Source organism: Bos taurus, chromosome 14, assembly GCF_002263795.3.
Source record: "Bos taurus isolate L1 Dominette 01449 registration number 42190680 breed Hereford chromosome 14, ARS-UCD2.0, whole genome shotgun sequence".
NCBI classification, from domain to species: Eukaryota; Metazoa; Chordata; class Mammalia; order Artiodactyla; family Bovidae; genus Bos; species Bos taurus.
Window position 1 is genome coordinate 67,031,148 of NC_037341.1, and position 27,176 is coordinate 67,058,323.

Below are 27,176 nucleotides of genomic sequence, written 5' to 3' on the forward strand. Positions count from 1 at the left end.
AGGTCTCTCTTTTGGTCTATTCTCAATACAGACACCAGTGTGATATCATCCCAATATGACAGATCATGTCATTTTGCTCAAGATCCTGCAATGGTTTCCCCATTTCACTCTGAGGAAAAGTGAAAATCGTTAACATTCTTCAAAGCCCTATGTTCCCTAGACCCTGATACCTTTGGAGCACTCCCTCCCTTGCTGATTCAGCCTCAGCCACTCAGGTCTCTGTGAAGGTCCAGAAATGTGTCACGTGGATTCCTGAATCGGTATGTTGCTCTGGCTGTTCAGTCCGCTGGGAGGTTTCCCTCTGTTATCTGCTTAATATGTCTCCATCCACCTAATTCCCACACTCTCCTTTACTTTTCTTTACCCCATACCACTTACCATCGCCTAACAGTCTATATTTCCCTTTCCTACATCATGATGGAAATGTCATACATCTGTACTGTCCAGTACAGTAGCCCCCCACCGTCTGTGGCTATCGAGCACTTCAAATGTACTTAGAATTGAATTTTAAATTTTACTTAATTTTAATTAATTTAAATTTATATTTTGTTTAAGTAGCCACACGTGGCTTGTGGCTAGCATCAGGAACAGCTCCAGAATCTGAGTACCATGAGACAGGGAACTTTGTTTCATTCACCAAGGTCACCTAAATACCCAGCAGAGTGCAAGACACACAGTAGGTACTCAATAAAAATGTGCTAATGAATGTGTGATCCAAGTCCAAGGCCAACTTGTTCAAGACCTGGCAGTCTACCGCTGGACGAGAGACAGAGGCAGAATCAGGAACTCAATAGGAAGCCCACTTTCCCAGCATATCAAAGAAGGATCCACAAGTCAAGGCAACGGCTATCTGTAAGTAAGGGCCCTGTAAGTAAAGTCTAGGCAAGGGTTTTCTGTAAGCAAAGGCCCTCTAAGTAAGCACAGTGCCTCACACATATAAATTAGGACAACAAACAGTCCCTCCTGCACAGAATCCAATCTCCAATCTCTACCAATGTGTAACCAACTCGGCTCATTTGTGGCCATCATCAGAATTCAAGGCAGAGGCTCCCCACAGGCATGGTCTTGCAGAGAAAGGTTAATACGAATGTGTAAAGCACTGCACCATCCCAACAGTGAGGAAAATGAAGGCAAGTATCAGCATCACTGATGAAAATGCTGAGGTCAGGGAATACAAGGTTTTATGCAATTGCATCTTGGAAACCGAGCAGAAGTCCTGAAGAGTTGTGGAAATTTATGTGAATTTGGTAGAATGAACATACCATGCAGGAAATTAAATAACCATTGTGTGAATGGTATTTTAAAAGCTATTTTGGAGATGAAGTAGAGAGTCAGTCTTACAATACCAAATCAAGATTTTCAAACTGTTTCCTTCCAAAATCTCATTTTGAAGACCCGTAAGACCAGTGCTCTCAGTATTACTAAGGTGGTGAAGAAGTTAAAAGTGCTTTACTAAGCTCCAATAATATTAAGGATTAGGCAATATTTCCCTTGTGTTATCTGACTAGCTCTTTAGGTTCCTATTAAAAGCAATAGATTTTTATGTCTCTAGTTTTTACTTAAAATACTTCAGCAGATATTTATACACCCATGTTCATAGCAGCATCACTTATAGTAGCCAAAAGGTGGAACCAATTCAAATGTTCACTGGGTGAACATTTCGATAAACAAATAAATAAAACGTGGTATATACATACAATGGAATATTATTCAGCCTTAAAAAGAAATGAAATTCTGACACGTGCTACAACATGAAGACATTATGCTAAGTAAAATAATGCAGGAAAAACATTGTATGATTCCACATATATGAGAAATGTAGAATGGTCAAATTCATAGAGACAAAAAGTGAAGTGAAGTCACTCAGTCATGTCCAACTCTTTGCGACCCCAGGGACTGTAGCCTGCAGGCTCCTCTGTCCATGGGATTTTCCAGGCAAGAGTACTGGAGTGGGTTGTCATTGCCTTCTCCAGGGGATCTTCCCAACCCAGGGATTGAACCTGGGTCTCCTGCATTGTAGGCAGATGCTTTACCATCTAAGCCACCAGGGAAGTCAGGGGAATGGTTATTTCCACTTTGGGAAGGGGAATGATTGTTAATATTGTTTTCTGGGTATAGAGCTCTAAGTTTTAGTTTGAGAAGATGAAAAAGTTCCGGAGATGGAAGGCATGGTGATGGGTAACAACGCGAATGTACATAATACCACAGAAGAGTACACTTAAAATTGGTTAAAAGGGTGAGTTTCCTGTTAAGTATGTTTTACTACTGAACAAAGACAGACAAAAATTATCAGCATGTGCCGTGTGATCCCGTGTGGCCATTTCTCAGGTTAAGCTATAACCAGGTGCTGGAATGTGCTGCATTCTAATAAAGAAAGCACATCGTGGGCTGGTCTTTCCCGTTAGCTCCCACAGGTGTCTGTTTCCTGTGTCTCAAATCACAAGCAGTGCTGTGCCAATTATACCAAAAGTCAGAAATGGTTCTTTTAATTGATGAAATTAGTAGTCGGTGATGCAGCATGGTGAATGTTAGAAATGTGCTCTTATTACTGAAATTTAAATACTACATTATATTCAGATGTGGACTGGCAGAAATTATTTGAGACCACCCCCATACTTGGTCCATCTGGGCATAAGAATGACCTAGTAGTGAAGCTGTCAGCTAAGTAGGAAACTCTTACCTCAAAATTTCTTCAGGGGCTACCATGATTTTCCAAGAAGAACCTAAGGGTCACAGATGGCCAAATCAGCCCAGGTCAGGTCACAGTCACACACACAGAGGCCAGAGGAAAGTTCTAGTGTTAAAGGACACAGGAAACCAATCTGTGAAGACTTGAATTATTAATCCTGGGAAAATACAATAGGTTGCTTAGTTTACTTCCCTCCTTGATTTTAGAGACAAAAATTGGGGCTCAGAAATGTTGAGTGATCTTTGTTAAGTGTTGAGTGATCTTTCCAAGTGTGAATGAATTTCATCTGCAGAAACTATAAGGGAGATATTAGATGTCATCATTATAGAAGAGCTACCGGTTTTGGAGGAATTAACATATGCGGGGCATACTATTAGGAGGTTCACCACGTGATTGCTAATTTTCACAAAATCCCTGCAGAGTGAACTACTGTCCTCAGTTTTCAGAGGAGGGGCTGAAGTTCAGAGTGGTCATGCCAGCAGATGTGGTCTGCACCACATTCACAGCCCCAATGCACACAGCATTTCTCACCAGTTGTGGGCAACCTGAGCAGGCGGGGAGTCCTGGGGACAACACCTCTGGATCAGCACTTGGTCAATGAAGAATCCCCCTCCCAGGTTAGGTATCTCTGAGGTAAGTTCTATACCGTCTCCCAGAACCCGAAGTGCATCCAGTGGCCCACAGGAGGAACCTGCCCAAGAGCGTGCTGCTTGTTAACTTTCTTCCATTCTTAGACTCATTTCCTCACTCCCCATCAGTGCTTCTGGGATAGCCTTTCAAATAAACTACCTGCCTCAAATCCCTGCCTCAGGGATGCTTTGGGGCAATTGTGTAATTTTCCAAGGTAACCCAGCCAGCCACCAGGTTGCAGAGTTGGATGGTGAACCCAAGTCTATCTACGTTTGAGGATCATGCTGCTCTTCTACAAATTTAATTACATCTTCCTGCCTGAGTAAGTAGAGATAAGATAGAAGGAGACAATGGATGTTTCAGAAAAAGCTCTTGAGATTTCTAAATGATGTGTTTGGTTAGTATCTCAAGTACTAATGTCTTTCGAGTTTCTACTCACCACTTTGCATCATAGAGACATGAAGCAAATTATCACAATGCTGTTCACAAATCTGATCCACGTGGGAAGTTGAAAAACGGCTCCCAAAGATGTCCACAATTCCAGACCCCCAAACCTGTTAATGTTCTTTTATTTACTGGTTAATTTTATCTTATTTTATTTGTTTAGCTGGGTCAGGTCTTAGCTGCAGTATGTGGGATTTTTGCTGTGGCCTGCGAGCTGCTCTCTGGCTGTGGCATGCAGGCTCCAGAGTGCACGCAGGCTCAGCAGCTGCCGAATGTGGGCTGAGTTGCCCCATGGCGTGTGGGATATTAGTTTCCCAACCAGGGATCAAACCCACATTCCCTGCATTGGAAGGTGGATACTTAACTACTGGACCACCAGGGAAGTCCCCGAATGTCTATATGACAAAAGGGAAATTTGCAGATGTGACTAAATTAAGAATCTTGAGATGGGAAGATTATTGTGGATTATCTGGGTAGATACAATGTAATCACAGGGTCCTTATAAGAGGGACTTAGAAGGAGTCAGAGAAGGTGATAATGGAGTGAGGAAGGCAGAGATCAGAGTGATGCAGTCTGAGAATGGAGGGAGGGGCCACAGGTATCAATATTGGGAGACAAAAAGATAAGGAAATGGGTTTTCCCTCACATCCTCTAGAAGGAACCATCCCTGCTAACACCTTAACTGTAGCCCCATGAAACTAATTTCTGACTTGCAACCCCTAAGACTCTAAGAGAACAAATTTGTGTTGTTTTAAGCCAAGTTTGTGGTGGTCTATTACAGGGGTGACAGGAAACTGACACAGTTAGCTAAACATTACCAGTGATAATGATAATATAATAATAGGTAATATTTGGACTTCCCTGGTGGCTCAGTGGTAAAGAACCCACCTGCCAATTCAGGAAATATAAGAGATGTGAGTTTGATCCCTGGGCCAGGAAGATCCCCTGGAGGAATGCATGGTAGCCCACTCCAGTATTCTTGAGTGGAGAATCCCATGGGTAGAGGAGCCTGGTGGGCTACAGTCATGGGGTCTCCGAGAATTGGACACAACTGAGCGACTAAACCACCACCAGATAATGTTTATTCCTAGTGATAATAGTTAAATAATAACAGATAATGTTATTCAGCCCTGACCATATCTAGGCATAGTTCTGGGAACTTTATTAGACCATCAAACCTCTAGTCCTCATAAAAAGAGTGAGGAACTATTTCTAATTTCCTCATTTTAGAGATGAGGAAGCTGAGACTTAGGTTCAGAACTTGCCTCAAGTCACAAGCTAATACCTGAACTCAGGCTTTTCTGACCCCAAACCACATTTCTAATAACATTTCCAAAATCTGAATCCTCAACACTGAGAGTAAAAGGAGGTGAGTGTAAGGACACTGGTTGTCAGTGTTGCACAGCAGCCGCCTTGGCCTCCCATTGCATGAACAGAAGAGAAACAGTAACATACACAGCCTTCCTGTTGGACACCAGTCGCTCTGGTCCTCACCCGATTCTCCCAGCACACCACCTCTTTCCTGTTCGTCTTCATGTTTCTGGAAAAGGGCAGCTTAACCCAAACATACTGCTGGTTGGACAAGGGTAATTTAGTAATCAGGTGTTTTGGTTTCTAAGGTATTCTTATCTTCTAGCTTCTATCAGAATTGAGCTAACAAGAAATTACCCAGCAGCTTTCTTGAAATCAGGAGTAGCTTTGAAAACCCAGAATGAAACACATCCTTTTTTACTTTTTTTTTTTTTTTTAGTTTGAGTGCTTTTTCATTTTAAAAACAAACAAAAAGCTCAAGTGATCACATTTTAAAAGGGGAGCAGGATTTGCCTGGTTCACATAGCTTGACCTTGTCTAAGTATACAGTACTGTATATGCTTCCAGAGTAGGAAATGGTCTCATTATACCTTTTCTCTGCTAAGCACTCAGTATAAGGTGAGCTATAAGTAAACCCAAGGGGATTGGGGGTGGCAGAGTCACTAGTCCAATAAGTAAATAAAGAAGAGCCAAATAAATGAAGAAAGCAAGATGTGAGAAGGGACGTTGACAGCGGGCTTTCATATCAGTCCTGCATCTATGCATTTTAATCATATGCACTTATACACTTCTGGGCCATTAACAGTGATAAGGAGGTTCTGTATTTGCAACTTTGTGGAGCCATCCCTCACTCCAGGATAGTAAGTAGTTTTCCTTTTGTCTGTATCAACTCTGACCTAGTGGTGTGTTAGCCGCTTAGTCATGTCTGTCTCTCTGCAACCCAATGGACTGGGGCTGGCCAGGCTCTTCTGTCCATGGGATTCTCCACGCAAGAATTCTGGAGCAAGTTGCCATCTCCTTCTCCAAGTAGCACTGGCTTCTAAAACCCTAAATGGCAAAAAGAACTAATGGCCAAACCAAGACTCAGCTGGAAAGAATGTGTGATTGATTAGTGATGTCTGCTCTGAACTGAAAATAAGAGGAGTGCTGTGCATTTGCAGAAAACTTCCACACAACTAACTGTGGGCAGAGCTTACTGTCCAAATTTGTTTCAAGACAATGCCATCATCTGAAACTGTCTCTACGCTGTGAATATGTAGTTTTCACTTCTGCCTCCTCAATAGTTTCTTTCACTCACAACCACTGGATCTTGCTTTTTGCTTCTAGGCATACTAAGAAACAATGACTTTAATTTGAAAATGTATTTGAAAAGAAGTTTAAATCGATGTTTGTCAAGTTCTCTAAAGATAAGAAATGCTACATATTCCCCAAAACATCAGCAACAATCAAGCTTTGTTTGGGTATTATTCTAATCAAGTTCCTTCACTGACTCAGTGAATCAATGGATCTTTACTTCCCACATATAACTGTGAAATGAATATATCCAATTAATTGTAATTTAAATTACACAAATTTAACTTTACAGCCAGTTTTAAAGTTTACTTAGGAATCTTAAAAGACTTTTCTCACTTTGTCCTATTTTGAAATTATTCAATAAGAAGTGAATAGAGTTCATCTTTTTACCTATTTCTCCCAGGAACACATCCTAGGCCGTTCTATGAACCATTTTTCCCATTCTAAGAGGACCTCCACAATCAAAAGGTCACCCAGAACATTATTTTCATCAATAGTAACAAAAAGAATGCCATCTCTTAAATAGTTCAAGTTTACAACTTTTCACCTATTGTATCTTCTTGATTTTTATTTAATATATCTTTTAGTAGTATCCCCAAATTATAGATCTTAAATTAGGTTATTGAATAAATGGTAGTTCAGTTCAGTTCAGTCACTCAGTCATGTCCGACTCTTTGCGACCCCATGAATCGCAGCACGCCAGGCCTCCCTGTCCATCACCAACTCCCGGAGTTCACTCAAACTCACGTGCATAGAGTCGGTGATGCCATCCAGCCATCTCATCGTCTGTTGTCCCCTTCTCCTCCTGCCCCCAATCCCTCCCAGCATCAGAGACTTTTCCAATGAGTCAACTCTTCACATCAGGTGGCCAAAGTATTGGAGTTTCAGTTTCAACATTAGTCCTTCCAATGAACACCCAGGACTGATCTCCTTTAGGATGGACTGGTTGGATCTCCTTGCAGTCCAAGGGACTCTCAAGAGTCTTCTCCAACACCACAGTTCAAAAGCATCAATTCTTCAGCGCTCAGTTTTCTTCACAGTCAAACTCTCGCATCCATACATGACCAGTGGAAAAACCATAGCCTTGACTAGACAGACCTTTGTTGGCAAAGTAATGTCTCTGCTTTTTAACATGCTATCTAGGTTGGTCATAACTTTCCTTCCAAGGAGTAAGTGTCTCTTAATTTCATGGCTGCAGTCACCATCTGCAGTGATTTTGGAGCCCAGAAATAAAAAGTCTGACACTGTTTCCACTGTTTCTCCATCTATTTCCCATGAAATAATGGGACCAGATGCCATAATCTTAGTTTTCTGAATGTTGAGCTTTAAGCCAACTTTTTCACTCTCCTCTTTCACTTTCATCAAGAGGCTTTTTAGTTCCTCTTCATTTTCTGCCATGAGGGTGGTGTCATCTGCATATCTGAGGTTATTGATATTTCTCCCGGCAATCTTGATTCCGGCTTGTGCTTCTTCTAGCCCAGTGTTTGTCATGATGTACTCTGCATAGAAGTTAAATAAGCAGGGTGACAATATACAGCCTTGATGTACTCCTTTTCCTATTTGGAACCAGTCTGTTGTTCCATGTTCTAACTGTGGCTTCCTGACCTGCATATAGGTTTCTCAAGAGGCAGGTCAGGTGCTCTGGTATTCCCATCTCTTTCAGAATTTTCCACAGTTTATTGTGATCCACACAGTCAAAGGCTTTGGCATAGTCAATAAAGCAGAAATAAATATTTTTCTGGAACTCTCTTGCTTTTTCCATGATCCAGCGGATGTTGGCAATTTGATCTCTGGTTCCTCTGCCTTTTCTAAAACCAGCTTGAACATCTGGAAGTTCATGGTTCACGTCTTGCTGAAGCCTGGCTTGCAGAATTTTGAGCATTACTTTACCAGCGTGTGAGATGAGTGCAATTGTGCAGTAGTTTGAGCATTCTTTGGCATTGGAATGAAAACTGACCTTTTCCAGTCCTGTGGCCACTGCTGAGTTTTCCAAATTTGCTGGCATATTGAGTGCAGCACTTTCACAGCATCATCTTTCAGGATTTGAAATAACTCAAGTGGAATTCCATTACCTCCACTAGCTTTGTTCACAGTGATGCTTTCCAAGGCCCACTTGACTTTATATTCCAGGATGTCTGGCTCTAGGTAAGTGATCACACCATTGTGATTATCTTTGTCGTGAAGATCTTCTTTGTACAATTGTTCTGTGTATTCTTTCCACCTCTTCTTAATATCTTCTGCTTCTGTTAGGTCCAAAATATTTGTGTCCTTTATTGAGCCCATCTTTGCATGAAATGTTCCCTTGGTATCTCTAATTTTCTTGAAGAACTAGATAGAAACCCAAATGGTGTGACAAAGTCCATACTTGCATGCCTGGTCTGCCTGGTTTCTATCACGTCACCGTGTGATTCTCTGACCTGAGTTAAGCCCATTTCCCCACTGCACTGCGATCATTCCCTCTTCTCTGCTTCTCTTTTCTCGTCTCCTGGCTCAGTCTGCCCGTCTGACTCTCTCTATCCACTTGAAGCCTATTACTCTTCATGGCTCTGCTCAACTCTACCATCTTCATGGATTGCTGCTATTCGTGCTGAGCTCCTTCAACTCCCTGTATGTTGTCTCATCTCCATTCATTTAACAAATATGCCTAAAGGAGCCACTACATGCCAAGTCCTACTTAGGCACTAGGGATTCAGCAGTGAATAAGGCTGCTTCTCATGGAGTTCCGATCGGGGTTCCTGCTTCTAGGGTCCACCTCTGGGTTTTAAGCTTCTTTACAACAGTAACCATGCTTGTGTCTTCTCTATGCCTATGAAAGAGCAATGTAACTTCACTGCTGTACCGCTTATCACTAATAAAGTGTTGTCCTGGTTGTGTGAGTATATAGCCAGCTAATGTCAGAGGACTGAACAAGCAACCTTACTTGAGATACAAGCTCACTCCATTCTCTAACAATTTTCTAACTCTGGGGAATTCACAATACTGTTGGATAAGTGACTTTAGAAAATCTTGAGGAGGATATTGCCTGGAGATGCTTCCTTGTCCATGCTAAAGCAAAATCCAAAATATTCATTCCTTAGAGATATGTCTGGGAAGTTCCACCAAACTTGGGAACAGCAGTTGAAGAGGTTTTGAACCATTATGCCTCATTGACATGTTCTTCCCTCCTTTGATCTTTTCCTTGAGGGTAACTAGAATTACTCATACAACATTTCAGGGGTGGTGAAAACTTAACACTATGAGAATACTTGCTCAGGAAAAAACCCAAAACCATATTTTAAGATTTATTATAACCAAAATGAACAAGGGTGGAATTGACCCCACCAACCAAATAAACAACAAAAACACCACTTTCCTCTCTCAAGTATGATAGGAAGTGATCAAGAAGTTGTTTTAGGACTTCTTCCAGAGAATTCGTCTTAGGAAATCTGGCATCTAGAATGGTTTTAAGACTTGATTTAAAAAGATACTTGCTTGCTGTGTTAAATTAAACTTATATTTAACAGCCTAAGGCAGTCTCCTCCACAAAATTTCCCTCTGAATTTTGTAGACACACACACACCCACACCCACACACACCCACACCCATGTCTTCCTTGAGGAATCATGAGATTTCAGTAGCTGTCTGTGGGAACTGATTTGCATAAAGTCCCCTTTTTCCTTATGGGAGGACACGAGAAGGGGAACTTGGGACTCCTGCCAACTCTTCTGTGTACCTCCTGGCAAGCTACCTCCAGAGGCCTGTGATGCCAGCCTGGGACATCCAGAGCCACACAGGGAAGTGTGAGAGCTCACCTGGTACCTGTGAACACAGTGGATTTGTGTCATGCCTCAGGACACAGTTGTTGAAACAGAATCTTAGCCATAAGCAGGGGTATGACACTGGCTTATGCTGCTACACTTATCTCTCAAAATTGATCCTAGGGATGTTTGTAGAAGGTTTTGAACCTTTGGAAACAGAGAATCTCTGGAAGAACAAGTAGGCTTTCTGTAAAGAGTTGCTGTCTAGAGCTGATGTGGAGAGGGGACTATGCCTTCTCTCTGAAGGACCTAGAAGCAGTCTGAGAAGGAGAAGATCTCTGGAGAAAGCCAGTTGGAGTTGATGTTAGAACATGACATGGTAAGGCTGGCCCCCAACAGACTGAGCATCTTAAGAGCAGACACTGTCTTGCTCGTGAGGGACTCACTATGACCTAGGACAGGGGCCGACTCACGGTAGGACCTCAGTGTGTTTGAACTGAACTAAATCAGAAGCAGCTGCAGAAAGCTATGATCAGGGAAAAAGCAGGGAGGTCAAAGTTGAGAGGACTGTATTATTTGTGTATTCCCTATGTTCTCCACCAACCTATGGATATCTGAGAGTGGGGAAGGCGACTTTGAAACTTTCAAAATATGCATAATAACTAGGATAATGAAGAGGATGACTGTGATAGAGATAATACTAGGTGTTCACGAAGCCACTTTATTTCTTTCCTGAACACAGGAAGGCTACATTTCCCAGGTTCCTTGTATCTAGACAGGGCTATGTAACATGCTCTGGGCAATGGGATGTAGGGCAGAAGTGATATATGCTACTTCCAGGACTTTTCTAGCGGTCCAGTGGTTAAGACGCTGTGCTGCCACTGCAGAGGGCATGGGTTCGATCCCTGATTGGAGAACTAAGATCCCACAAGCCTTGCAGTGTGGCCAAAAAGAAAACCAAAACAACAACAACAACAACAAAACCTGTATTACTTCCAGGGCCCGGCTCCAAACTCCTCTCCTGCCATCTTCCAAGTCCTTCCTTCCTTCCTCCCCTCTCCCCTTCTCTCCCCTCCTCATACCCCTCTCCCTGAATGGACGCAGAGGTTTCAGTGGAGGACTTAGAACGTTTGGGGGCACAGCGAGGCCAGTAGAGGGGAGGAGTCCAAGAACCTGAAGACTGCATGGGGCACAGCGTCTCCTCCCAAACACTCACCCCACTGGACTGTGACCTGGGTAAGAACAAAGCATTTATTTGTTAAGTCCCTGAGCTGGGGCTGATCATCGTAGCTGCCAGCATTACAGCTCTGACGGATAAAAGGCCACCAGATTCTGTGTCAGTTATAGGGACCTGGCATCCACTGGTTCCTGACTGCGGGCAGGACTAGAAAATGGGGATTACAGTCATGTGCTTATGTGTACACTGAATCACAGATGCAACTTCTTTAGCATTTTCCATCTGCAAGGCATCAGATAGCAAGCAAGGATTTCAAAATGACTCTTTGTGTACTCATACATTAAAAGAAGCGAGTCTAAGGCTGACATATTCACCAAGTAATGTCAGAGCTGGCTGCTACCGGCTTCAGGACATCAACCCTGAATATTCAGAATAATCAGAAGGACTGATGCTGATGCTGAAGCTCCAATACTTTGGCCACCTGATGCGAAAAACTGAGCCCTTGGAAAAGACCCTGATGCTGGGAAAGATTGAAGGTGGGAGGAGAAGGGGATGGCAGAGGATTAGATGGTTGGATGGCATCACTGACTCGATGGACATGAGTTTGAGCAAGCTCTGGGAATTGGTGATGGACAGGGAAGCCTGGTGTGGTGCAGTCCATGATGTCACAGAGTCAGACATGATTTAGTGACTGAATAACAAAAGCCTCAGGTTTCCTATGACTGTTACCTATTTTCCCTAAGAAAATGCATCCAAAAAAATAATTCTGTGTTAAACAGACAAGGGATCAGACTCACTGAGCAAAAATCCTTGCAAGGATCTCCTGAGAAATCCAGAGTAGAAAAGCCAGGCTCACTGTGCTGCTTTCTAGGAACCAACAACTTTTCAAGACCAGAAGCACAAGGTTCAGTTTCAAGGCCTCAGGATAGCTCAATTTTCTCCTGGGATGTTAAGATACCATTAAAAACATAAGCTCACCTTATTGTCCAGGGAAGTAGGTACACTTAGACCAACTAATGTGCAAATGCATGAGCTCTGGGAAGGAAGCATGCATCAGTTTAAAGCTTTGGGGCATACTTCCTTGCTTCCAGAGACCCCTGCATGGCAGCGACCAATGGGTTCTGAACCAGGAGTGACTGTCTTCTACCTCAACCCCTCCTTTCTCTGGAGGGAGAAAGACTGCTGAAGCCTCCTGCTTTTGTTTCACTCCTCTGTCATAAAGTCAAGTAATAAGAGGTGGTTGTTCTTTTCCCTGCAACCACTCTTTAAATGCCATACACTCTTTACCCCTGGTCATCTTCACCCACTAGGATCCAACTTTTCAGGAGCATGAGATGCCACCTCTTCTAAAAAAAGGCTTTCCTGAGTTTTTCTCAACCAGGCTTAAACTTTCTCATTACTTAATTTTCATATCATTTGTAAGTTCTACCATTTATAGTATTTTTCCCAGTTGTTGTGGTATGTCTGTATATTATTTACATGTCTAGGTGATAAACTTGAGAGAAGTATATTTTATTCACAGACCTATTGGGTTGGTGCAACAGTAATTGCAGTTTTGGATTGCAGTGCATTTTAAATCATTATAACTAGACTCAAACACACCTTTATTAATCAAAATAGGAACCATTACACTCAATGCATTTTTGCCAATGAGAAATAAGCTTGTGTGTTCCTGTAATGTAAAAATCCGTGCGTCAAGACTCAGTGAACTCCTGGAAAGCATTTCTACCTCCTTCTGGTTGTGGAAGCATTTTCCTGGCAAAACGTTGTTGAGGTGCTTCAAGAGGTGGTAGTCGGTTGGCAAGAGGTCAGGTGAACACGGCTGATGAGGCAAAGCTTGGTGCCCATTCGTTCAGCGCTGGAAGCACTGGTGGGGTGGTGTGCAGTCCAGCACAGTCACGGAGAAAAGCTGGGCCTTTTCTGTTGACCGAGTCTGGCTGCAGGTGTTGCAGTTTTCGGGGCGTCTCATCCATTTGTTGAGTGTACCTCTCAGATGTAATGGCTTCCCCAGGATTCAGAACGCTGTAGCGGATCAGACCAGCAGCAGACCACCAAACAGTGACTATGACCCTCTTTTTGGTGCAAGTTTGGCTTTGGGAAGTGCTTTGGAGCTTCTTCTCAGTCCAACCACTAAGCTGGTCATCACTGGCTGCTGTGTAAAACCCACTTTTGGTCGCGTGTCAGAATCTGATCAAGAAATTGTTCGTTGTTGTCGTGTAGAATAAGAGAAGACAACACTTCAAAACGACGATTTTTCTTTTTTGATTTGCAGTCAATTCATGAGACACCCACGAACCGAGATTTTCACTCTTCCTATTTGCTTCAAATGCCTAATTCCTGTAGAATGGTCAACACTGAGTTCCTCAGCAACTTCTTGTGTAGTTGTAAGAAGATCAATGTCAAGATCAAGATGATTGCTCTCAGCTGGTCATTGTCAGCTCCTGACAGCCAGCCACTGTGTTCCTCATCTTCAAGGCTCCCATCTCCTTTGCAAAGCTTCCTGAACCACCACTGCACTGTACGTTTGTTAGCAGTTCCTGGGCCAAATGCATTGTTGATGTTGAGAGTTGTCTCTACTGCTTTACCACCCATTTTGATTTTGAGTAAGAAAATCTCTTGAATCTGCTTTTTGTCTAACATCATCTCCCTAGACTAAAATAAATATAAAATAAACAGCAAGTAAGAAGCCATTAGCAAAAAACATAAGGTGAGAAATGCACATTAAAATGATGTATAACATAACCACATTTATTTAAGAATGGATCCTGATATCAAACAGCTAACTTCAACAATGCAAAACTGCAATTACTTTTGCACCAACCTAATAATTCAATTAGAAATTAGATATGTAATGAACACTTGGGTTGAGTTTCCAGGCCTTCTCTCTCACAGAGTAATAGGATGGACTAAGGTTAGTATCAGGACATGGAAAATATTTCTCCTTTCTTTTTGTGCTCTGGACTACTCTTCCATGCTTTCAAATCCCAACTTCACTATTTATAAGGTGTATCATTTGGCTAAGGTACTTTCTTCTCATCTCTAGTTCCTTCACCCATAAAATGAAATTAACAATATATATAAAAAGAAAGGCCCTAGCATATAGTAAGAACTCAATAAATGTAATCATTATGAGCATCACAAGATTTCACTAGAAAACTATGGATGTCTTTGTTATTTTACACAGGGATAGCAAACTCAAATGCTTTAGGGTCCAGGTAGGTAGTGTGAGTGAGTGGAAGAAAGAATGGACGAGTTAAGTGAGATGCTTGATGTTCAGAAGTAGGTGGTGAGGGAAACAAGTAGCTGATTACAACGTACATATAATAGTATGAATAATGCTGTGTTACAGGTTTACTATGAAAAGAATCAACAGGAGGGGCACCAAACAGCCTTACATACTAAATGGAGATATAACGACAAAAGCAGCAACTGTAACAATTGCCAACATTTCCTGAATGAGCATGTAAAGAAGCCATCTGAGCTGAGCCTAAAATTAGAAATTAGCTGGGAGGATTAAAAAGAAAGACAGTTAGAAGCAGAAGAAACAGTATATAAAAGGAGGAATTGTGAAATAATTTAGTGTTTTTAAGGAACTTTGTGGGTTTCCCAGGTTGCTCAGATGGTAAAGTATCTGCCTGAAATGCGGAACACCTGCGTTCAATCCCTGGGTTGGGAAGATTCCCTGGAGAAGGAAATGGCAACCCACTCTAGTACTCTTGCCTGCAAAATTCCACAGATGGAGGAGCCTGGTAGGCTACAGTCCATGGGGTCACAAAGAGTCAGACACGACTGAGCGACTTCACTTTCACTTAAGGAACTTTGAGTAGGATATTACGGCCAGAGTGGAGGTCCACAGGGAAAACTGGTAAGAGCCCAGGCTAGAGAATTTGACCAGTGTCAGGTCATGAAAGACCTTATATGTCTTGCTCTAGAGTTTGCCTAGAAAGCAATGGGAAGTGACATTTTAGGAAAATGGGTAGAAACAATGTAGTAATAAGGAATTTGAGTACTGTAACTTAAAGCACAATAAACAGAGAGGAGGCTACATTTAGAAGGTGGAACTGGTGTATCTCAGGGTCTGATTGAATGGATACGGTTGACTGAGGAAGAGACGGCCACGTCAGTACAAAGCCTGCAGGTCTGAGTGACTAGGATGACTCTCTGCTCTTCCTAGAGATGGGCTGTGGTGAGAGTGAGAAAAGTTCAGCTTCAGACACGTGGAGTTAAGAACCTACAGGGCACTGAAAACCTTCCCCGGTGGCTTAGCTGGTAAAGAATCCACCTGCAATGCAGGAGACCTGGGTCCGATCCCTGGTTTGAGAAGATCCCCTGGAGGAGGGCATGGCAACCCACTCCAGTATTCTTGGCTGGAGAATCCCCATGGACAGAGGAGCTTGGTGGGCTACACCCCATGGGGTCACAAAGAGTTGGACATGACTGAGCGACTAAGCACAGGGGCACCCAAGTGGTAACAGTGGCTACATGGATTTCAGCACCTGGAGATACAGATTTGGGGATCTACAGAGTTATCTTCTAGGAACAGTGAGTTGAAAAAGAGTTTAAGGATGATACCTTATAGAAACTAACACTGAAGAAGCCAGTGCAAGGAGAGAAACTTGAAAAAGAAGAGAGAAAAGGAGGTGCAAAACTGGGGAAGAGAAGTGCAAAGAAGTTAAGAAGTAAAGAGCTGCAAGATGTGGACAGTGTTTGACAGTGCCAATGCTGGAGAATGGCATTGAAACATGTATAATATCATATATGAAATGAGTCGCCAGTCCAGGTTCGATGCATGATACTGGATGCTTGGGGCTGGTGCACTGGGACGACCCAGAGGGATGGTATGGGGAGGGAGGAGGGAGGAGGGTTCAGGATGGGAAACACATGTATACCTGTGGCGGATTCATTTTGATATATGGCAAAACCAATACAATATTGTAAAGTTAAAAAATAAAATAATATAAAAAAAAAGTTAAAAAAAAAAAAGGGCTAAAATGGGCCCATTTGATTTGGGCAAAAGGAAGACCTTTGAGTCCTGGGAAGGGCAGTCTTGGTGGACTGCTTCAGGTGGAACTCAGTCCGTAGTGTGAAAAGGAATGAATGGGAGGACATGAGCTGGGATGCAAAGAAAAGAAAGAGCTGGTAGGTCATGGAGTCATGGAAACGTGTTTATGATTTTTTCTTAATGCTAAAGACTTGAGGATATTTTATATTCTGAAGGGAAACCTTTCAGGGAAGAAAGAGGACTGAGGCCCTAGAATTTGCTGCTGTTGTTTAATTGCTAATCATGTCCGACTCTTTGAGACCCCATGGACTGCAGCCCACCTGGCTCCTCTGTCCATGGGCTTCTCCAGGCAAGAATACTGGAGTGGGTTGCCATGCCACCCTCCAGAGGATCTTCCTGACCCAGGGATCGAACCTGTGACTCCAGCTTGGTAGGAGAATTCTTTACCACTGAGCCACCTGGGAAGCCAAAGCTATTGAATAGAAACTCTAATTTTCAGTTTGAGGTGCTTGAGGGGATACAAGGATATAGGACCCAGAATGTAGCCTGAGATAAGAAGACACATATCCTACTGTATCCAAAAGGGAGAACTAGAAAGGATGGATATTGGATGGCTCTTTGCTGAGCGAGGGAGCAAATGGAGCGCAGGAGAATGTCAGTGGAGACGGTTTGGGAGAGGAAGTGACTGAGGACACGTTGCCGAAGTATGAGGCCTCATCAAGGGTTCAGCTAAGGTCGGAGGTCTTGAGTCTGCAGGGGTACCAAGTTAGTGTGTGCGTGACTTTCTCAAGCAGCCCTTGGTTGTTCAGAGGCCAAGAAGGCACACGAAGGAATTGATCCAAGGTGTCCAGACATTCGGAGAAAAGCTCATGCCCATGAACTGTTTAGTAATTTCCTCAGCCTGAGATTTCATTATGAGTCAGAACAATTTGCAAACCTGCAAATCATCTGAGATTTTCCCAAAGCTGTGCTGAATACTAATTCATCTAGATAGACAGGGTAACCTGCGAGGGAACTGGAGCCTTTAAATTCCATTCTCTCTTGACACTTGAGAAATGAACAGAGAATCATGTGTCCAATTCTTAATCCTTGGAGAGCCAAGCACAAAATGTTTTATAAGAGTTATCAGAGAAGAATTTTGTTCTTTGTGGAATGCTTAATTTGAAACGAGAAAAAAAAAAAAAAAAAAAAAAAAGAATAGCCAGGAGATTTTCACATACTCCAAGAGTAGAAGGAGGAGCTAACTAAGGGCACTCCCTACCTTTATTTATAACGCCTCAGCTCAGCCCTTACAGTGCCACAGGCTCTAGATACTGGCTATGACAAGGCTTTAAAGTAGAAGGAAAAGAAATCACATGCCATTTGTTTCCCTTAGAGATTTCAAATTCTGATTGGTGGTTTAACCTCTCAGTAGGTTAGTCCTTCCAAAGAATCCGGAAAAGAAGAGGGACCACTGACCTGTGCCCAGGGTCCTAAACGCTGAGTGAGAGCCCAGCCTCTATAGTCATCTATAGCACTCACGAGGCACCACTGGGCTCTTTCCCACATCTCTAATGGAAGACTGCCTCTCCACCAAGTGTTTCCACAGGAGTGTCTTTTGGAAAGGAATGCCCTCAAACCCTGACTCTCTTCTATGTTTGTATGAAAATGAACATTTCATAGGCTTCAAACTGTATGATGCTGAGGATAACCACAGCCAGCAAGAGACTTCTGACAGACTTCAAAGGTAACGGGGATTAAAATGTGCTTCTCTGACAGCTCAGTTGGTAAAGAATCCACCTGCAATGCAGAAGACCCTGGTTCAATTCCTGGGTCAGGAAGATCCCCTGGAGAAGGGATAGGCTACCCACTCCAGTATTCTTGGGCTTCCCTTCTGGCTCAGCTGGTAAAGAATCCGCCTGCAATGCAAGAGACATTGCAAATAATTTTTTGTACTGAGTCTTCATCCTACTTATATTCCCCTTAGTTAAGAAAATCTCGTGAAACATTAGTTGCTTTTCCCCATAATTTTAGTAGCCCATCAGTATTATGTGTCAATACCATGTGGAATATGTATGGATGGATATGTATACATACATATACACAAATAGTAAAATGGGAGGAATCATACGCCTTGTTGGTTATTGGTTCTAGAGGTATTTAGGATAACTGCAACGTGTCTGGGTGGCAAGGAGTTCAGATGGGCTTGGTATTTTATATCCACCCACCCTTCTGTCCATTCATCTGTCCCAAAATTGAGTAGACTTTAGCCTCAATTGTATCTCTCCTTGCTCCTCCTTATCATTTTCCTACTGATCCACAGCTTCATGGCGAGGAACCTCTCCTCACTCTACTTACTGTTCCTCAGTCCCTAAATGTCCCTAATACCTAAGTTCCTAAATGGTAGGGGCAGGCAACTTGAGATCAGATAAACCAGTTATAAACAATGGCAAAGCTGAAGATTAATTAAAAACAAAACAAAACAAAAAAACCCCCAAACAACCCAGTATCTACAAAGAGAACTTGAAACATTCACAACAAAATAAATCATGCTGCTCTAAAATCAATTTTTATACAAGGACACTTAATCAGAATAAGGAGAAAGCAGCCCCTGACATTCAGAAACTGATGTGACACAGGTAGGTGGCAGGGCTGTTAAAGAAGCCAGGCCATCTCGTTCTCCTGCTGGACACATCCAGAACCTTGCAGAACACCAGCGTCAGACAGGGGCATTCTGTGACTGACAAAGTGAGTCAAAAACAAGCCACTTCATTGTTCTGTGTAAGGCCAGACCAAAACAAAGTTACTCTGCAAACCACAAAATACTAAACATCCCCTTTTCTGAGTAATATGAGAGACTGTGCCTTCTTTACTCATTGTGTTAGTCTGCATTTGGTCTGCTTCCAACACATGAGACTGAAGATACCCAGTCACTGAACTGTCCCTCTTCCAGAAGGCAAGCAAGTTAGAGGAAAGCTCTGCTTCCTTCATTTCAGTGGCTCAGTCGTGTCTGACTCTTTACAGCCCCATGGACTGTGGCATGCCAGGCTTCCCTGTCCAGCCCCAACCCCCAGAGTTTACTCAAACTTCCTTGGACCTTCCCAAACCCTCTTCTCACCAAACCCTGAATCTCCCAAGTCCTTTCTAACATCCTTTGACTGAGATGCCTCAAGGTTCCTCATGGGATGTGCCCTCCCTCATTGCAATGAGTGATAAACTCGCCTGGTTCCATCACAGGCATCTCCCTGGGTCGACAAAGCAGAGGCGACAGAACTCTTGCAGCACACTCCTCTGAAGTGAAGTTCACACAGTGTCCGGAAAGGATGAAGTGGGTAAAACGAGAGAGGCTCCTCTAGTGAGGAAGCAAGGAGGCTTCCTTGCCAAAATTCCAATTCCAGAGAACCACTTGTGAGCTTTCCCCCAGTCAGCCCCTTCTCTTCTGCATGAAGTCCTCTAAACAGGCACCCATACACTGACTCGTGATTGGGAGGGCTTTGTGGTTTAACCTGACTTTTTATCATATACGGTCTCAGGCTAGCTCAGCAGCTGTTTGTTATTTTTGGTGAGTCAAATACGGTTGACCTCCTAGCTTCTGAGCATGGGAAATGTAAGATTTCCAAGGGCCCCAGTCAGAGGGTGGTTTAGGAAAGTGGTACATAACCTGGCATCTCAATACCTTCATAGAAACGAACTGAGACAGGACAAAGGTACAGTTGAAAGTTATGGGCAAAGTCTCTGAGGAAATAGTTTTACAAACCATCATCTAAAACTGAAGGAAAATATTATAAAACTTAAGGAAAAGTTTTCCACAGGTGTTTGGTTTCTGGAAATCTGTTACTTATGTAACTACACTACCACACAGGGATTAACTTCTTTTCACAAGTTGTGCCTCAATGCTTGTCAGAGCCTTGGTATTAGGTGGGTAGAAGGCAAGGCTAATTATCTCCACTCACCTACTAGAAAACTGAGTCACGATAATAAGTCGCTCAGTGCTGCCGAAGCTTCATCAACAGGGCCCTGGAACTCACCCAGGTCTTCCCACCCCAGGGCACTCTCAGTAGCCACTAAATTGCTTTCAGGCAAAGTAGCCTTTGGTTCTGAACCTGATAACATCAATAAACCTAGGAAAACACTGCCTAGGTCATCTAATTCTCAGGTGGCTACAGTAGATACTTGCTGTTTTGGACGTGTGGATAAAAAGTCAGAAACCATCTTCTTCATCAAAGGATGGTGCCCAGACAGCCTATGTTCTACTTATTAATCATCAGGAGAACTTAAAAAAAATGAAGATTCCAGGTGCCACCACAGACTTACTGCAATACTGTTTCAGATATAAGACTCAGGAATCTGCAATTTTAATAAGCTTTCCGAGAGCTTCCTAATTGCATTGTTTGAATACTACTGGCCCAGGGTAAGCACTCAAAGAAAGGATCAAAAACCACTCAAAGTCAAAGAAAGGATCAATACCCCGAACCCCTATCCTCTACTTGTTAGGAATAGTGCTGAAAAGGAAAAAGTGGCCAATGTTTAATTCAGGAGTCACCAAACAAAAATGTCAGAAGGGTCCCTCTTAGTTTTTATTGACTACAAAATAAAGAGATCTCCAGCATAAAGGGATCCAGAGGGTTTTCAGATCCTCTTACAACAAACTGCTGTTCTTATGCTCATGGGGCAGGCAGGTAATCCCTGTATTAATAGCAAGAACTAGCGACTATTTTGATGTTAGCAGAATCTGTGGCTTTAGGTCTGGTCTTGATTGAAATGGGGCCTTAGGATATATTCTGGATCATTAAAATCACTTCTAGGACTGTGCTTTTAGGAAAGAAGCAAATATACAGCAAGGGGATGCAGAAGCAATGTAATTTTCTTATTAGCAATGGCTGCCTAGGAATCTTAGGAGTGTAACATTGTAGATTATTATATTTTTTAATAGAAGGCTCACCTATAAAAGTTATTTCAAGCATAGCTTGGACTTTATATTTTTTATAGCTATGCTTTAGGCAACCTATTTATTTTCTTCCTGTATATGTAGTTACAGTTTTAATCAAGCTTTTTAAGCTATCTATGGCTAAAACTAATCAAGTGGGATGAAAATTATGCAACAAACCACTCTGTTACCCTAAAGCAGCATTTTTGAAACCAAGCCCTAGGTCTGAGTGCAGAGATCTCTTCTGACTAATAAAAGCAACACAAGGGAGTGAGGGGCCTGTGTTAACAGAGCTGAGACCATCATCAGCCTGTCTAGCATTTCAGTCTCAATTATTCTCATTTTCATGGCTGAAACCAGTTAAGTTTCAGTTCTTCAACAATTGTATAACATTTAAAAACTCACAGCAAAATCACATTCTGGTTTTTAAAATGCCATTCTAGGTAATAGAGTTTAAACTAAGGTAATCAACTTGTATAAAATTTCTCTTTACAAAAGTTTCATTTGGGATCTGAATACAATATACAGAACCAGAAAACCGGTATTAAGTGAAGTCAATGAACCTTTTAGCTTCCTTTTCCCAAATGGTCATCTTGAACACAGATGTTTAAAATGTGCTACAGATGTATACATCAAGGTATATGGCCATTTATAAAATTAAAATTCCATTGATCAAAGGTGAAATATTTACATTTTTTTTTACCCTAATCTCAGCTTGGCAAATAGTTGGGTGAAAATTAACTATACTTACCTGAAATTTATTACCACTCCTTTCATCACTACCATTCCCTTTTTGCCATCAGTAATTTTAGGGCAAACACAAAGTATGAAATATTGTTAAAGAAGTAAGTACTTTCTCTTTTAAAATCATATTATGAAGAAAATAGGTGAAAAAAGGTAATTTTCTTCCTTTTTTTCTCTTTAACTTCTGCTTGGATGTAAAATGTTTAATAACTGGAAGTCAAATATCCTTTGATGAGAAAAGAAACTTCTGATATTATCTTATAAACTGTGATTGCATCTCACCAGAACAAAATAATAACTATTTCAATTTAAAATTTGATAAAGTGCTCTAAATGTATAACTTCTTTCTCAATTGGGTACTGCAAATAGGTATTTTTAAAACTAGTTACAGACTATGAATATAAAATATCCCATGCTAGCAATAACCTTTTGTGTTTTTTAGTGAGATCTTTTCAAATTAATCTTTCAACACTGATATTGAGAAATCCCAGTTCTTGTCAATTCTCAAATTTAATGACAGCCTTTTGCATTTGTGATGCGGAGGATTAGAATGAGGTAATGAATGCACAAACTTGGCCAATTTAGCTTACCTCCCGTCCACAAAATTAATGCAACTGGATTCCTAGAGGAAAAGCTTTTAAAATTTAAAATTCTGTTTTGGATTTCTTAATTTACTATTCAAGATGTAATGCTAATTACCATTATAACAAAAGATTAAAATAAAGAGAAGAGCCTGCTACTTTGCAGGGTGGTGAGGACTTGCTGAGAAAGGACTGTTCGTTAGGCAGGGCTGAAAGCTCGTTAGGCTGAGGGTGACCTCAGCTCTCTGGGCCAGGAGAAGTGGACTCCAGAGGCAGCTGCCTGCCCAAGCCAGGGGCCAGAGGCTATCTTGATTCCCTCTCATTTTTTCACAGTGCAAGGCCATTCCTTCTGTCCCATGTAATTTGCAGCCATTATCATAGATATTAGATGTGGAAAGACTTGGCAAGTTACCTAATTTCCCAGCCCTTCGCACAGAGTGCCCCTGTTGAATATGTATGAGGCAGTTGTTAGCACGCGCCTGTGCCTGTTAGCAGTAACGGTCATTTACCACCACCTGGGGGGCCAACGCCAGCCAAAGAGCTTTAGCATATAAACATAAGCGGAAAAATAAAGAAGGAAGGAATGTCGTATTTCAGACGTTTGACTAATTGTCAAGCAATGAGGTTTATTAAAAACTTCCATAGAAACTAGGTTCCTCTTATGTTTGGGGATAACAGTTAAGAGGGCTGGAAACAGTACACAGTGGTAGCTTCCTTTTTGTGTAGAAACATCTCAAAATGGGCTCTTCCCACATCAGTTCAAGAGCCAACCTGAAGGATTCTTAATTTAGGTGCCATACATTTAATGAATATGAAACAGCACTGCTGCTGCTGCTGCTAAGTCGCTTCAGTCGTGTCCGACTCTGTGCGACCCCATAGACAGCAGCCCACCAGGCTCCCCTGTCCCTGGGATTCTCCAGGCAAGAACACTGGAGTGGGTTGCCATTTCCTTCTCCAATGCATGAAAGTGAAAAGTGAAAGTGAAGTTGCTCAGTCATGTCCGACTCTTAGCAACCCCATGGACTGCAGCCCACCAGGCTCCTCCGCCCATGGGATTTTCCAAGCAGGAGTACTGGAGTGGGGTGCCATTGCCTTGTCCGATGAAACAGCACAGCATATACTTAATATAAGATGACAGTCTTCCTGTTCCCTGGGACAATATGAGTCTTGAAACATTTTAAGCTGGCTACAAAGTAGAAACTAGAGACTGGATACAGCATTATTTGATCTACAGGATAATTTAGACTCAAATCCAGATCAGTCAAACCTCAAGTTGATTTGTAGGTTTTTAAGTTGGGTGTGTGTCTTTGGCAAGTCAGGCTGCACTGATTGCAAAGCCTAAGTGAACTAAGAAGCTGCCACTCTTTGCTGTTTTCAACAAAATCCCTGGGATGTAAAAATAGCAGAGAAGGAAACAGGCTTTGCAGTCATGCAGAGCTGATGTCAGATTGTGCTACACCTCAAACCAGTTAGGAGAATGCTCCTAGGCAGTCCTGGCTTGTTTCCTCATCTGATCTTCTCATGGATATTAAGAGGAGAAGATAAAACAATGAATGTAATATCTTGCAGATCTTCAATAAATACTAGCTTCCTTTTCCCCTTTGAGAATTCTGTTGTTGCACTTGAATAATACATTATTTAGGTGTACAGCAAAAATTTATTACAGGTAAATTTGCATGACTTATAATGCAATCAAATTTTCAAACTATTTCTAACCCACTGAACAGCAGAGCAAGTTTTTGAAGTGCCAAGCAATTAGAATCACTTCCTTCACAAATCCTTGTGTTTAATAGCAAACCGGTGCAAAATTTAATGCTGGAGAAGAGGCATGCTCTTGCATCCTGCTTTCCCCACTTGAAGGATGTGGTTCCTTGGATGTAAGAGCTTTCTCTCTTCTGTAGAACTCTCAAAACTCCTTGAGCTGCTCCTCTTCAATAAGCACTAAAGAATCTGTGGGTCACTTCCAGCCTTCTCCAATACGGGGGTAATTCATTTAGATAACAGCGATAGTTAAGCATTACAACATGCTTGATATTTAAACATTAAAAAACACTGTTATCCAGCATGGAGGAAACTACCATGGCTTTCATCTCAGTCTGAACTTCTTTCTCTTCTAATTCTCTTTCAGCCATTAAATACCTCTTTGAGGTACCTCTTCTACTAGAATTCATTTTATTGTTCCTAATATTAATAAGAGGTACAATGTCCAAAATACTATGTCTTAAATGAAAACAAAATTAGTATTCCTATAGTCATACATACCCAATGCTAAACAGTTGAGTGAAAGCAGGAAAAAAGGTCAATACTTTGGACATGGCCAAATATTCCAGGTGCTAGGCTTAGAGAGATGAGATACCTAGATAGATGACTTGTCAATTCAGCTCCACTTTTCTAGGTTCTAGATACTTCTTGAATAATACAGTTTATAGAATGAAAAAGGCTATATGCTCTCAGGTCAATTAGAGGTCCTAAAGAAAGCATATCTCCAGAGGGAATCCCAGTGATTTATAAACATGTGGATCATATTTTGAAAAATCTGACCCAAATCTTGACTAAGAATATAAATGAAATCAGAATTAAGTAGTATTCAAAGAACAGATAAAATCCAAGAAAAGCCAGAAAATGTGCTATTTAACAAAAGAATGAATAAAAATTAAAGAAGCAGTATACAAGAAAAGTGGGTGGTTATGTAGAAAAAGGTCTTTATACTTATTATATGGCATGGTTCTTTTTTGGTGCAGAAACACACACACACACACACACACACGCACACACACACATGCACACCATAAGGGAAAGCAAAAGGGAATGATTAGTTCCTTTACAAGATACATAAACACGTTATCAGGCAAAATTAAACCCTTTAGTTCCAGGACAGTTAAAAAGCACACACTTGTAAACGTCTCTAAGGGCTTGTGACCCGAGGCACAGGGAAGCACATGCCGTGACATGAATGGCACCGTATGTGCCCCGGTAATCGTCAACAGATGTGGCATGCCAGCAGACTAGAAATACAGCTTCAACTTAACAAATGCTTTTTTGGTGACTGATAGGCTGAAAGTCTTAGAAAAATGAAGGTTTGATGAATGAGGCACCCTGCTTAATTGTGCTAAACTGTTTAGTTCCAATTTTCATAAACAGATTCAACAGTTGAAAATAGGAACCCTCTTCTGGCTACTCTCAAGAAGAAAAGAAGGGAAGGGATAGGAAGGAAATGAAAGACAGAAGCACAAGCTCATGTTGCCATGGGATACCTAAGCTGTATAAATCAGGCATTTATATGGTTGTATTAGCAGAAATTGAGATAAAATTGTACCAAGACCAGACGGTAAAAAATATTAAGAAAATACATCTCTTCACTGCCGAGATATCCTCATCAATTTGCTCCCTGCGTTTTAGTGATGTTGAAGCACCATTCTTCTGAACGATTTAAAATCCTTAGCTGACCTTTATTCATGTTTGTTTGATATAGGCAATTCTGTGCTGTTTAATCTCTTGCTCCTAAAAGGTAGATGTAATCTCAGTTCTCTTTCATTTAAAACACCTCTGTTTTATTATCAAAAGCAATTTTCACTTCTGGAAAAATATGGGCTTTAGGTTAAGAAGTCAACACTAGAAGAAGCTTAGAAATGTAATTCTCTCATTTTTTAGGTCAGAGAAGATGCACACTGTATATATTTTTTGCTGCATACTATCTGAATATCAATTGTCTGTGATGAGGCTCCTTGCCAACAGAGGATACCTACTCGGTTCACAGTACAGAATCTAGAACTTGATGTTGCCCAAGAGAGTCAGTGAGAGTGCCATCTGTGTCCTTGGCCATGAGCCAGTTGGCTTTTACACATTCACTTATATAATCCTCCCACCAACTTTTATCAACCCATAATCAATTTACTTTGGCTGAATAGAAATGGTAAAGAGGCCTCAAAATCCCCGAAGTATCATTTGACATAGAAGAGCTACTAACGGTATTAACATGTGGCTTTTTCCTTCTTTGCTTCCTTCTCTGCAGCGTTCACCATGTTGTAATGAGGTGAGTCAGGTGCTTTCCTAGATAATGCTGTTGAACCAGTCAAGTATCAGGGTCGCTTGTGGTGAATGTCAGCAGTTTTCATCCCTCATTTGCGCAACCACAAAGTAAGCATGCTAAGACTCCAAGGTCAGTGAATACCAATAATACTCATGCATCTTCTGCAATATTTCCTGGAATATTCAGGTCATCCTCTCTACTGGGTCTAAACACATAAGAGCATGTTCATAGCAAGGTCTCTTCAGTAATTCTTTAAAGTATAAAACTAGCCCCCAAACACTGAAACCACTTATTGAAGATCAACTGTGTAGAGTGTAATTGACTTTCAAATACACTATCACTTATCCAAATGCACTTCATTCTAACAATAGTCCTGTGTAGTATTATTGCCCTCACCTCGCAGATCAGGAATCTGAAGCTTACAGAAGTTAAATGACTTGTCAAAGGCACAGAGACGAAAAGCTACAAAGCCTGTTGCTCTAGACACTTGCTGCCTCTCTAACACAAATGTTAGGTAAGTGGTTAGAACAACGCAAACGTTAGAGAGTGTGGCTGCATCTTTTGGGACATTCTTCCTCATTGACTTCTTCTCGGATAAATAGAGCATTTGTAGAGTGTGTTCCTATGAACAA

At 41.7% G+C, this 27,176-nt stretch overlaps 1 protein-coding gene and 1 non-coding gene across 4 annotated transcripts in view; both read right to left on the bottom strand.

Moving 5' to 3' along the window:
• The window catches only part of CPQ (carboxypeptidase Q), a 560,471-nt gene that overhangs the window by 41,175 nt on the left and 492,120 nt on the right, over positions 1-27,176 (bottom strand). The window contains exon 8 of one of the 3 annotated variants that reach the window (XM_015474539.3): positions 2,681-2,794. The exons of the other annotated variants lie outside the window; for them this stretch is intronic. Within the exon in view, the coding sequence (XP_015330025.1) occupies positions 2,724-2,794 (71 nt within the window). The 3' untranslated portion in view covers positions 2,681-2,723. The remainder of the gene's footprint in view (positions 1-2,680; positions 2,795-27,176) is intronic. 3 annotated transcript variants of the gene reach the window in all.
• Positions 1,980-2,051, bottom strand: TRNAC-ACA (transfer RNA cysteine (anticodon ACA)). Its single transcript has one exon. It is a non-coding gene; the product is annotated as a tRNA-Cys (tRNA).